The sequence below is a fragment of the Bipolaris oryzae genome, assembly GCF_000523455.1.
Source record: "Bipolaris oryzae ATCC 44560 unplaced genomic scaffold scaffold_91, whole genome shotgun sequence".
Lineage (NCBI taxonomy): Eukaryota > Fungi > Ascomycota > Dothideomycetes > Pleosporales > Pleosporaceae > Bipolaris > Bipolaris oryzae.
In genome coordinates this window covers 74,289-86,912 of record NW_006911367.1, presented here as the reverse complement: position 1 = coordinate 86,912, position 12,624 = coordinate 74,289, and the positions used below count along the sequence as shown (strand labels likewise).

The window sequence follows — 12,624 nt, the reverse complement described above, 5'->3', positions numbered from 1 at the left end:
ATATGCAGTGATGAAACCCAAAACCGAATCCTCTGAACGCCACACGCGCCGTATGCACTCAGCCTCGTATTTGGGCTGTTGGATGTCGAGCAACCACTGTGGTTATTCTAAACCTCTTATTGCACACCATGAACGTCTCTTTCATGTCCTAGCCAGTGAAGGCTCAGACAATGACGCTGCCTTAATTCCTCTTCCTCAACTCACCACGCGACTGGTCTACTCCGCTGCTTCTCGGTAGGGGTTCACCGTTGCCAGCACCAGAAATATGACTCAGACGAATCAGCTCCTCCATCATAGCATCTCTTGTCCTCTTGACCAGATCATCCACATGCTCAGCAGTCAGTCCCTTTGTCTGTATCGGCGGGAGGACAGTCACATCGACCACGCCCGGCTGAAACTTCTGTTCCTTTACGTTGAGTACGTGCGAGTAGTTGGCGCAGACGACTGGTACAATGGGGACTTGTGCTTGTACGGCGAGATGGAAGGCGCCCTTCTTGAAGGGGAGGAGGTCGGGGGTAGAGGCGTAGGAGCGAGTTCCTTCGGGGAAAATGAAGACGGATTGGCGTGTCGACTGCATGGTTTGAGCGGCCGTATCGAAAGCTGCGCGCGCGGTAGTGCGGTTTGCACGATCGATGAAGACTGTCTTGGACAGTGCCATGAACCAGCCCAGAAGTGGCGTGTACTTGAGTGACTTCTTAGCCGTAACGGACGTGTACTTTGGAAACATGCAGCCCAGCATGAGAACGTCGAGTTCGCTACATCAGATGTTAGCACCACCTCTGCCACTATGCTTTCTTTTCTTCCAATCGCGGAGAAAACTCACGTCTGGTGGTTGCCCACAAAGACAGCGGGCCGGTCCTTGAGCGCATCCTCGCCGCTAACACCACCCTCCTTCTTCATGCTGCCCGTGATCCTAAAAGTCACACCGGTTCCGTACCACATGCACCACTTGAATGCCCGTCCCACCGACCACTGGATGAGACCTCCATATCCAATGAGACGCAGGGGTATGGCTACGAGGGTGCCGTACAGGGCACAGAACCCCATGAGGATGAAGGAGCTGGCTGCGAAAGCGTAGTACGAGAGCAGCTGCGCGGGCTTCGCAGGCAGGACGAGCGACAGCAGCCGCATGGCCACAATGAGCACGGGCGGCATGGCGAGGTAGAGAAGCCAGCTCATGGCGGAAACTGGCGACGTGGTCGCGAGAGCAGGGCGGGCTCGTGGTGAGTCGGCGGGGCCCAAGGTTTTTTTTTCGTGATGGGCGGTAGCGGTGATGCGCCGAGGTCTCGCACTGGGCTGGCGTGGCTGGGTAGGTACCACTTCTCGCTAAGCGTTTGTGGGGTTGCCAGGCCTCCGTTCAGACCTTGCACCACTCAACGCTGCTGTGAAGACATGGCAACGTCTGACTGGGGAATCCCCCATATAAGCACCGAGTCGACCCCATGTGCCGGTGGCCTGGGGCGTGAGTGTGTCACGCGTTCTGCCCGCCCTCCAAGCGCTGCAAGGTTCCTCGGGCTAGTATTTGTAGTCATGTGTACATGGGTATTTTGCATGTGAGAATGGCCAGGGGAATGACCAACATAATATTATATTCGTTCCACGTTCCGCATTCTGCATGGGTGTCCTCCAGAAACCTGATTCCAAGCACGCGCCCCTACTTCTCAGTAGAATCTCTTGACCCTGGCCGCGCTGCCACACCCCTCCGCTGCCTCCACCAAGCCATCGCTGTTATGCTAAATGCGGCGACATCCACGAGGAATATCACAAGCAGCATCCACCGCCATGCCACCATGATTCTGATCCTGTCCTCGATCTCGCTGCGCGTAGACTGGTCCGCGAGAGGGAGATCCCGTACAGCCTTGAACCAAGTCTCGGGCGTCCAGCGAAACTCTGGGTAGTTCATCCCGACGGTGTTAACGGCGACAGGCTCGCGGATGTGCTGGCCTGTCGTCTGATACGTCACCACGAAGGCAAAGATGAAGCACGACAGGGTGAACAAAACCGCGAGAAAGAGCAAGACAGCTAGTGCAGTAAGACTCTTCAGGCGCTACTCACAACTGTCAGTATATTGGATGCCACTAGGCAAGGCACATGGATTGGACTCACCCGTTGAGCATTCCGCATCCTCCATGCTGTGACCATGCCAAAGAGACCCACGAAAAATCCATACGCCGCCGCACCGTTGCTCTCATGGCCATGGTCCACCCATAGATTCTTTGGCTCCACGTTCAATTTTGTTTCGTTTCCAGGCCAGTCGACTTGATACGTATGCACGTTGTGTTTTTGTCGGAGTAGCCACGCAACCATGGAGCTCAGCAGCCCCAGGTTAGTAATGGACAGCGCAGAGAGTAAGAAAGAGATGGCAAAAAGCGGCCAGCATCCTGTCAATGATGTGGTGGTCGACGGCTGTGACGCGGGTCTTGTGCGACGAAGGTATTGTGTAACGCCCATCTCAGTCAAATTCTAGACGAACGATCAATCTCGAGTGAAGAAGTAGGAGGAGTAGCAATTGCCATTTGGCGTTGCAGCACTGTGTTATACATTCCGAGCCAGCACCGTGTGCGGCTGAGTCGTCTTTCCCGAACTGGGTAGGACACATGTTTAGGCCTATTGCAAACCTTCGACACCTTGGGCGTGCCACATATCAACTATTGCCTAATATTAGCAAGAAAAAGCGCCCCCATCAGCAAGGATGCTGACTTATCCTGGGGCAGATGACGAGCCACCAGTGGGGTTGCAAGTGTGATGTGCACGCGCAGGCCTGCGCCTCTGGCGGCTTAGCCAGCAACAATTGCAAAGCACCCAGGCAAACATGACATGGCGAGGGCTGCCATGGCTTGTCAGTTGTGTCAGATGTGTAATGGTGTTGGTGTGATGTTTCTTGGCCCAAGCCTAAAACAATGGTGAGATGACGGCGCTCGTCCGTTTCAAAACGTGCCCGTCCGAAGCGAAACTCCCGAACCGTTACGTTTTGATAAATTCCTGGGTCTAGCGCGTGGCACTGCGCACAAATTGGGACCACAGCCGCGCACCTTTTTGGCGCGAACTGGGGCTGGCGGGTAGAAGATGTAGATCGCGTCGCATGTGTTGCCATGTGAGGCATTCTCTGGCTGTGGTTGATGACCGGCGACGAGAGGTGAGGCTGGGCCAATTGCACAAGCTCCTCGCCTCCCATGCACTCTCCCACATGTTGATTAGCACTTGCATGGCATCATCCTCTCTACTCTATCCCAGCAACCACTCAGCATCATCCCACATTTTTTAAGTTTGTCCCCAGCCGCCGGTGAATAGACCCTTTACCTTTCGGGCGCCTGATGCGACCCATGTTGCACGTGGGCCGCAGCTACTGGTCGGAGTCCGCATGGTGTACAGCCTAAGCAGCCCGTCCCGGTGAACATAGTTTACTTTTTTTTACAAGCTGAAATGCATGGCTTGACCGATGCTTAACCATTGCTTGGTCATTGGTTGGCGGCCTGGGTTACTTGGCCAGTCGTCCATCCTCCAATCAAGTGGTAGAGTCGGTGAAGACTAAATCGACGACCACTGTGCAGTTACATACATGCGACTGTCTTCAGCCTCAACCAATATTATACAATCAATGCAGGGCCCATGCCGAACATCCGGTTCGAGTACGTTCGTTTATCGCATTGCAACATCCAACCCTGTTTCAACGTCAATGCCACATTAAACACTACTCAGGCCCTAGGTTCGCAAGAATCAGAATTATATTACTTGGCTTCAGGCAATATTATGCTCGATCGAGCGGATCGGAAAGCCAGCCTATTGCGGCATACTACCTCTACAGAGCTTCTGTATCATATATATTTCTGATTCCTGCAACATCTCTCGCTTGCACAGTCACGTTACATTCTTGTGGCGCTTATTCGATCGCTAGTAAAGGAAGTAACGTTGATGCTCTTTGTAACGACTCAGGCAAACGTCTCATAAACTCTAGCACATATCAAGCGCATACAAAACCACAATCCATATGCGAAAGCATAATAAGCCTTCAATAATAATGCATAGAGGCTTAGGACTCTATATACAGTCGCACTACTAGAAGCAAACGCACTTCTATATCAATAATTCATCTCGACCTCGAGCAATACATTTCTGATTCTGAAGCTACCAATTTCTCTGCCGCTAGACCGAAGAATCTACAGCAGTCATTTTCTTCTATGGATGGCATGCATTACTTACCTGCTCCGGATTGCGTCCGCCACGACCAGCTGGAGTATTAACAAAAGAAACCTTCTTGGCATAGTACACTGCCAAATCACAGAACGCACTGTCATATAGACAATGTATTCACCACACCGTATCTGTATGTACGATTCCTCCACTGAACAGAAAAGACCATAACACTTCGACGACTAAGAGGGAAAGACGGAGACTTGCAAAACAAGGAAAGTCAGCTTCCCATCTCAGAACGAACAACTACTAAATCTTGAAGTTATTCGAACAAACTGCAAACACCCAGGCCCACCAAGATTCGTGTAGCAATGCAAAATCGCAGAAAGAAACCGAGATCAACGTCGTTACAGGAAACCCCCCCCCCCCCCTTTTTTTTTACCTTGGTACGAGTTTTCCTCTCGTCCCATACTCCACCGCTACACAACGAATCCCGCCCACAGCTCATCAAAGGAGAACTGCAAATCCATCTCTAACTAATGACATGAAGATCCCCCACCTCGATCGAGTCATCACCTTGCCGTCCCGACTCCGCCACAACACCAACTAACCCCGTTCAAACACGTTGCACGAATCAAGATGGAAAGAGGAAAAAAACAGAGTCGAGTCAGTGATACACGCCACAAAGAAACACTTCGAAACGAGCATCGAAACATCAAACGAATCGTGGGGGAGGGGGGTGGGGATGCAACTTGTCAGTTTTCCGCGATCCAAAGTAATGCAGGGTGCTTGCTACATACACTTTAATTCCATTGGTAACTGACTCACTGCACAGCAGTAGCAGCAGCAGCAGCAGCAAGAAAAACGCACCATCATCCAACGCAAAAGACGTCATCAAAGAGAAAAGAAAAGAGAATCAATCAAAACCCTTCATAGCCAAAAAAAAGAAACAGAATAGCCCCAGATTGTGGTGCTTCATCGAAATTAAGTATTTACAAAATGAGTAGAAAAAAAATAAACGAGCGTAAGTTTCTCTCTCTCTCTCTCTATATATATCCAAAAAAAATGTCTACATCAACCATATCTCACATGTAATCCCCCCCTACTGCTTCCTACCTCACCCCCTGAAAACTTACAAAGCCATCACGACCGCTCCCAACACAACGCCAACAAGCCCCCCAGCAGCACCGGCAACCTTGCCCGCCGCACCGGTAAACTGCGGCGGCGCAACCGCCGTGCCCGTACCGTTAGTCTGAGGCAAGGGGATCGCACCAGTTGGCGCAGTAGGCACGGGTACACCAGGTGCAGACCTGGTATCGATCGCGAGGCCAGCAGAAGAAGAGCGGAGGACGGAAGACAGGATGCTCTTTGCGCTCTCGATGGGTACGGCGTTGAAAGTCGAGGTGATGGTGGCGGGAGGCGCCGTGGTAGCAGGAGGAGTAGAAGCACCAGGGGGAGGAGCAGTGACGGTTACGTATGCGGTTCCGCAGTCGCATGGTTCTTGCTTGTCTGCGCCGCTGCCTGAGCCTGTTGAGCCGCTTGCGGCGGGGGCGTCGACGCCGGCTTCGAGGGGGGGCTGGGTGCCGTTTACGGGCTTGGTGATGGGGGTGGAGTTGATGGGGGCGCCGTCTTTGTTGCCGGCGTCGAGGACCTTGATGGATTGGAAGCTACCGGTTTTGTCGGTCCATTCGTATTCTTTGCCCGGGGAGTAGTTTATGACTTTTACGCTCTTGACAGTCATGGTGAAGGGAGCGTTCTCATAGGTTACGTTGCCGCCGGCCCATTGGCGGGTTCCTTCGTCTTTGGAGTCGCCGCCGGGCCAGTTGCCAAGGCGGACATTGCAAGGGGTTTGTGGGAAGTTCTTGCCGCCGTTTGCGTCGGCGAAGTTGAGGGTGCGGATGGGCTTGTCGTCGATGATCCAGGTTAGGGCTGATGAGGTCCAGTTGAGGGCGTATTTGTGGAACTCTTTTTGGTTGTTGGCAACATCGGCTTCGATCATGCGGTCGTAAGTTGTTGTGTTACCCTAGTCGTTTTGTTAACTTTTTCTTTTTCTTTTTCTGTAACATGCATAGTTTCAGTTGCACTTCGTTGAGAGAAATTTACCTTGCCAAAGTAATTCATCTGCACACGGCTGTCGACGCCTCCAATCCATTCCCAATCGACCTCATCCAAGTTGTCGGACTGGAGAACGATAGATGAAACGATGCCGGTACCAGGGGCGGCCTTCATGACAACCTCGACGTAACCGAAATGGAGATATCCTTCAGAGCCAATAGTGGGCGCATCGCCCTTCTTGGCCACGGTAAACGCGGCTCCCTCAGGTCCATAGGTGAGGTCACCTGCAGTCTGCTTCCAGCCCTTGATAGCATCCTTGCCAGCAGTGAAGTCGGTCTCCCAGGTCTGAGGCATGGCAGGGTCGTTGGCACAAGTCTTTTCCATAGGGTTGCAATCCGTGAAGGTTTGAGCAGAGGCCAAAGCGGCCAACACGCTCGCGGTGGAGTAAGCTGAGAAGCGCATTTCTGATATAGATGGAGAATGCGAATATAGAGTTTTCGGTAAAGAATGTAAGCGTTGGGTTTCGCAGCGAACGTGATCTTCCCAGAAGAATCACTTGAAGGTCAAGAAAGGAGAGTTTGAGCAAGGTCGCCCTGCGTCCAAAGGAAAGCGGTTGAAGAGAATGTGTGAATGACCAAAAAAACAGGTCGAAGAAGGGCGCACGAAGAAAAGACAAGGGAAGGGAATTGTAAAAAAGACAAACAGCATGGAGGAAGATCCGACCATAAAAGTCGCGAGATTGTACACGACGCAATCCCCTTGCCCAGGCATTAGTCGTCAGCCAGTCAGGCCATGCAGCCAGCGGCATCCATTCATGCAGTCTCCCGATTCATCGCTGTGTAGATCTGAGTGGCCAGGCGTGACCCTGAGCCGCACTCCTGATGTGTTTCACGAGCCGTGGGGTGGATACTAGGCTGTGTCAGAAGTGCCAACCACCCGCCGCAGTCGTAGCGGCATCTCCGGCTCAGCCTATCGGACTTGAGATGTACCTGGCTAATGTTTCTGCCTCTAAGCCACCTTACTCCTTTCCGCAACCAGTCTTTCGTTCTCTGGCACAACTATACGCGTGCGACCGACGGTGTGGCAAGCGATGCGGCGGTGCTGTGGAGATTGGGAGGCGAGGGGCCACAGAAGCTGAACCGGATTTTCCTTCCTTCCAGAATGTGCATCTGGATGCACTTGGGATAATGCTGCGCCGTAGTGGATGCATCTCGCCTGACTGTGTGCACAATAGGCACCAGCTGCGCCGCACTTGCTCCTCGGGGTGTCATGCTAAACGACGCGCATTTGCTCTCCCCTTAGTGCGCCTTCATCGTGGTTATGAGATCATACCTCCCTTGCCCCTCCTGAAAGAGTGACGCAGTGATCAGCTGCCCTGAAGATCGCTTCTCTCTTTGCAAGGGAAGATTTTCGGACAGGCAGCCCTAGCGCTTGGGTGTTGGCTGTCGCGTTGCCAAAAGAGCCGCCCGCCGTTGCCAAGATGCGTGGCTATGTTAACATTAATCTGCTGATGGTGTTGAGCGGCTACGTTTGCCAGCATCCCTGGACACTTTAGACTAGTATAGAGTACGTGTGTAAGCTTGTCTCTATGATGAAGCCAGTGGTTTGCAAAGGTTATTTGAGCTTGTCATCTTACTATGATGAGGCAGGCGTGGTATGCTCGACACACCTGAGTTGCGTAAGTACGTGACCGCATCAAGTTAGGACATTACCACATGGAGCATCAAACGGCTTTAAACGCTATATTTGCCCAGGCTTACTTGCAGCATCGCACAGCCGTTGTGAGATTAAATTAGACGATGCGTAGTCAGACCCCCAGGAGGCCTTGTTGAGCAAGAGGATTCCTACAATAATAGATGCTTGGGTGCCAAGTACTTTCTCCATCCGTATCGAACTGCTATTAACCAATCATTGCGCAATATGCATATATACGCCCTTTTTTCCCGCGGCTTTGTACTTATGCGAGACAGAGCAATATATTTTACTACGCCTTTTTTCTTTTACTTGCTACAGTCTCTAGAGCCAGAATGGGCATTGGTCGTGCAAGTAGCCACGAGCCTCTCTTCTTACTGGCGATATAGTTCGTACTTTGAAACTCTAAGAACATACGTACCTAGTACAAACAACCATGAACCTGGAAGATTAGCATATCCAGCCTGGCGGGTGACTTCTAGAAGGCTTTTGGTATCGTATGTTTCTGCGATTTCTCTTTGCGCTTCTGTTCCACATCACGTGGTTGGTATCGTAGTCGCAGATAGCGTTGCCACTCGTCGCCCTGCGGATGACATACTTGGTTTCATTTGGCGACGTGCCGACAGAACTGAATTCCATGTTTACTCCTACCTGACCGACTCTCTACAACTAATAATAGCGCAGGCCTCGCTGGAGCCTCGAGAACCCAACAGGGCTTCCTGGCTCGCATAGTGATGCAGTTATGTGGCAATGATGTGCGAACGAAAGTACTGGATTGATTGTGGCGCTGACCGCTTTAGCCCCGCGGCCACCCCGCTATTCTGCCGACAACAATTATTGCTAGTGACGCAGGGCGGCGAATATTAATTTCTGTACACTCACACACACTTTTGTGCAATTTTCAGTCATGGCCACCACAAACGGAGTCGAGTTGCCAGAACAGCAAGCGCAACCAGTTCAGGACGTACAAGAGCATCATGCAGACGAGCAAAACGAAGACGACGATATTGACGACCTGTTCGACGATGACGACGAGATTGTGCCAGAATTAATTTCAGGCGACCATGGCGACTTTACAAAGGCCTACAACCGCCAGCGAAAACTGAACGATGCCAATATACCAGACGACCACAAGCCCAAAACGAACCCCCAAAAGCCGTCGGCAAATACAAACGCTTCTATCGACGATCAGGTTGCCTCACTCGCGAAACATGCAAGCAAAATTCGGCTTACGGGGAAAATGACGGGCGCATCTGGTGGTAATGCAAGGGATAAGGACAAGGCAGATCGCGCCACGACAGAGCAGGTGTTGGATCGAAGGACGCAAATGATCCTGTTGCAACTGATCAACCGCGGCGTCATTTCCGAACTTCACGGTGTCATTTCCACCGGAAAAGAAGCAAACGTCTACCATGCCATGTCAGAGCCGTCGGAAGAAGGTACACCACCCATCCACCGCGCCGTAAAGGTCTACAAGACCTCGATTCTTGTCTTCAAAGATCGCGCAAAGTATGTCGAGGGTGAGTTCAGGTTCAGACAAGGATACAACAAGAGCAACAACCGTGCCATGGTGAGAATGTGGGCAGACAAGGAGCGCAGAAATTTGGCCAGAATACATGATGCAGGTATCCCCTCACCTGAGGCCTACGCCCTGCGCAACCATGTTCTGGTCATGGGCTTTGTCGGCGACCGAAAGGGCAAAGCAGCACCGCGACTCAAGGACGTACGCTTTGAGGGTTTGACTGCCGAAGAGGAGGATGCGAAGTGGACCAGCTTGTATGTCCAGATGATGGCCTATGTCCGGATCCTCTACCAGACATGCCGCCTTGTCCACGCCGATCTGAGCGAGTACAACATCTTGTACCATGAGGGCAAGCAGTGGATGATCGACGTATCGCAAGCCGTTGAGCACGATCACCCACGCTCCCTCGAGTTTCTGCGCATGGACTTGAAGAACCTATCTGATTTCTTCCGGTCACGCAACGTCGAGACTCTCAGCGAGCGCAAAGCCTATGCATTCGTTACTGGTGCATCAGGCGCAAAGGATATGAAAGACCTATCGCAGATTGAAGACACGATCCGCGAACTACTCAACACACGACCCTTGACCGAGGAAGAAAAGAAAAAGGAAGATGAAGATGACGAGGTTTTCCGTAACCAGTACATCCCACAGACGCTCGACCAAGTCTATGACATTGAGCGTGATGCTGAGCTGGTGAACGCTGGCGCTGGCTCCGATCTGCCGTACCAGGCTCTTCTGGCCGACAAAGTTGTCAACAACGCGTCTGATGGGTCGCATACGGGTGCCGAGACAGACGACGGAAGCTCAGACACGTCCGAGGTTGATCAAAGTATCTTTGAAAAGGGTCCTAGTCGTGGAAAGAAACATCTTGATCACGATGAAAAGGTAGCCCATAAGAAGGCGATTAAGGAAGAGAAGCGCGAGAAGCGCAAAGAAAAGATGCCAAAGCATATGAAGAAGAAACTCGTTAGCTCAGGCAGCCGCAAGAAGTGAGTTTGAATTGCATAGCAAAGGACTTTTGGCGTTATATTTTGGCGCATTTTAACGTTGCGAATGTCGCGTACCAAAACCGGGCTGTCTAGCTTCAGACGCCGTACAGTTCACCATGTCCGCATTTCCCCGTGGAAGCCGAGTCTTCTTCACAACATATTCTTCCTCCACGCCCGCGTGCCCAGTCTCTCAATTTCCGGTACTTCCACCGGTCCGCGAACGTCATCATCCTCCAATGCCTCTACCACTGCTTCACCCACAAGGTCGGCCTTCAAAGGCTTTATGCCCCCCGCGCCCATTAACCACGTCAACCTACCTCCGACTGCGCTGTTGATCATGCTCGCAACGCCACCAGCCGCCGCAATGGGAAGCGTGAAAGACCGACTGCTATCGTACATGAAGGGCGCCCGAATAAAAATCGATCGCATAGTGGGGAACGTTGTGGAAATCAGAGACTCGGCTTCGCGTTTCGTAGTGATGTAGCGCGCAGGCAGAATCGGTGTACCCGCAGCCGCAGAAATGTAAACGAAATTCGGTACTTTGCGCGTCGATGCTTCTTGAGCGAGGGAAACAGCTGTTTTTGTTCATCTAGTTAGTTTCTCATATATACCACAAACACAAAAGCATTGTAGATTTCAGAAGAAGAAAAAAGACTCAAGAACCTTACCTGTGTCTCTATTCATAACTTCATAAGTCAACTGTCCATCCTTCTCCTGCGGCTCCAACTTCTCCCCTTGTTTCCGCGCCAGCGGATTCTGCGTCCCAGCTTTCGTGCGACTAAACGCTCTCTGTAGTCCTCTTATCGGGCTCTCGCGGCCGCTGATGACGCCTTTGTAGTCGGCCTCGAGCAGGATACCCATGCTGTGTATGACGGCGTCTGCGCCTTCGAGGTGCTGCGTGTACGATGCCGGGTCCAGTATGTCGCCTTTTTGCCACGACACCTTTTCGGCCCAGTCCGGGGGGTTGGGGGAGGAGGAGACGGAGGACCAGTGGGGGGTGCCGGAGCGGCTGGAGTGGGGGGAAGGTTAGGGATATGTTTGGAAGGTGGTGGGGAGGGGGGGGGCGTTTTACGATATCGAGGTTACGGACCAGCCTCTGTGGGCGGCGGCTTTACATATTCGGCTTCCTGGGGGAATCTTGTTAGTTTTGTCGTTGGGCGATGTTGTTGTATGCCTTGTTGCGAAGTAAATGATTGGGGGTTGCTGGTTCATTGCATACCTAGGAACCCGTTTCCACCACACACGACGAGCTTCCTTTTTGCTGCTGCTGCTGTGGAAGCCATTGGTGTACTTGTACTATATGCCGAATTACGCGGGGTTCGGTTCTGTATGTAATTGGTAGTTGGTGAAGAGTAGCTTCGTGTTGTGGAAGTCTGGAAGTCTGGAAGCGTTGGTGTTTGTGGTGGAGATGCGTGATCGGAAGCTTCTAGTGCTGATGTCACTCGGGTTCGCGCGAGTCGCGTAGGGCTGAGCAGGGGTGTGCGGAGGTGCTGGGACCTCCGCGACCTGCGGGTGGACGCGTCTATGTTTTTATCGCTTTGCACACTTGGAGACTAAAACGATTCCTTGTCCATAGAGACTTGTTTAGTGGAGTGGCTTGTTTTAGGTGGACATAATGACCACTGCGTTTTATCATTGTCCTTCACGTACCACAATTCGTGTCGTCATGACCTTGTAATGCTAGTGCCAAAAGCACCCTCTTCAATAGCTTCCAGCGCATTTAAGATCCTAAATGACTTCTTTGGGTTTTGTGTAATACATCCTTTGTCCTACTTCCACTTGTAACGAACAAATAATGGCACTACGTAACTTATTCAAAAACGATCTCGTCCTCGTCAGCACAAATCTCGCAGTGGTAGCTGGAGTCGCAACTCTGCTAGGTAACACAGCATTCCATGTACACATCTCGATCTTGCTGTTCGAATACTAAAAGATTACCCAAGGATCGAGAGTTGAAAGGAAATTAGACCGTATGGAGAAAGAGCAGGAAGCAAGGCGTGACGAGATTGAGGGGACGACACGTGGGCATGTTGGACTGATCGAGGATTCGCTGGATAGAATTGAAGGAAAGCCAAATGCTGGCAAACAGGACAAATTGTATAATCAGAGGACGAGAGATACAAAGGGAGTTGAAGATGGGAAGTGAGATCACCGCCGCGTCCGAGGGACTGGTTGTTTTGTGCAAGGATGTACTGATTTTTCTTCCAGATGAGTTCTGCTTTTAATATCTGTTTC

The 12,624-nt window shown here is 51.8% G+C and overlaps 6 protein-coding genes across 6 annotated transcripts; 2 read left to right on the top strand and 4 right to left on the bottom strand.

The window, feature by feature from the left end:
- Nucleotides 1-181: 181 nt before the first annotated feature.
- Nucleotides 182-1,179, bottom strand: COCMIDRAFT_98853 (uncharacterized protein; the record flags this gene model as incomplete). Its single annotated transcript, XM_007691101.1, has 2 exons — nucleotides 182-755; nucleotides 824-1,179. 2 exons carry the CDS (start codon nucleotides 1,177-1,179, stop codon nucleotides 182-184), a joined length of 930 nt encoding a protein of 309 aa, XP_007689291.1.
- Nucleotides 1,180-1,654: 475 nt separating this feature from the next.
- Nucleotides 1,655-2,451, bottom strand: COCMIDRAFT_98865 (uncharacterized protein; the record flags this gene model as incomplete). The annotated part of the gene is made up of 2 exons (XM_007691100.1): nucleotides 1,655-2,047; nucleotides 2,107-2,451. 2 exons carry the CDS (start codon nucleotides 2,449-2,451, stop codon nucleotides 1,655-1,657), a joined length of 738 nt encoding a protein of 245 aa, XP_007689290.1.
- A 2,812-nt stretch (nucleotides 2,452-5,263) lies between these two features.
- COCMIDRAFT_27440 (glycoside hydrolase family 16 protein) lies at nucleotides 5,264-6,648 on the bottom strand (the record flags this gene model as incomplete). The annotated part of the gene is made up of 2 exons (XM_007691076.1): nucleotides 5,264-6,154; nucleotides 6,235-6,648. 2 exons carry the CDS (start codon nucleotides 6,646-6,648, stop codon nucleotides 5,264-5,266), a joined length of 1,305 nt encoding a protein of 434 aa, XP_007689266.1.
- A 2,137-nt stretch (nucleotides 6,649-8,785) lies between these two features.
- Nucleotides 8,786-10,393, top strand: COCMIDRAFT_98817 (uncharacterized protein; the record flags this gene model as incomplete). Its single annotated transcript, XM_007691099.1, has 1 exon — nucleotides 8,786-10,393. The coding sequence occupies one exon, from the start codon at nucleotides 8,786-8,788 to the stop codon at nucleotides 10,391-10,393; it is 1,608 nt and encodes a 535-aa protein (XP_007689289.1).
- Nucleotides 10,394-10,539: 146 nt separating this feature from the next.
- Nucleotides 10,540-11,672, bottom strand: COCMIDRAFT_98867 (uncharacterized protein; the record flags this gene model as incomplete). Its single annotated transcript, XM_007691098.1, has 4 exons — nucleotides 10,540-10,964; nucleotides 11,058-11,398; nucleotides 11,462-11,516; nucleotides 11,609-11,672. 4 exons carry the CDS (start codon nucleotides 11,670-11,672, stop codon nucleotides 10,540-10,542), a joined length of 885 nt encoding a protein of 294 aa, XP_007689288.1.
- Nucleotides 11,673-12,184: 512 nt separating this feature from the next.
- Nucleotides 12,185-12,535, top strand: COCMIDRAFT_37936 (uncharacterized protein; the record flags this gene model as incomplete). The annotated part of the gene is made up of 2 exons (XM_007691084.1): nucleotides 12,185-12,269; nucleotides 12,333-12,535. 2 exons carry the CDS (start codon nucleotides 12,185-12,187, stop codon nucleotides 12,533-12,535), a joined length of 288 nt encoding a protein of 95 aa, XP_007689274.1.
- Nucleotides 12,536-12,624: the final 89 nt, after the last annotated feature.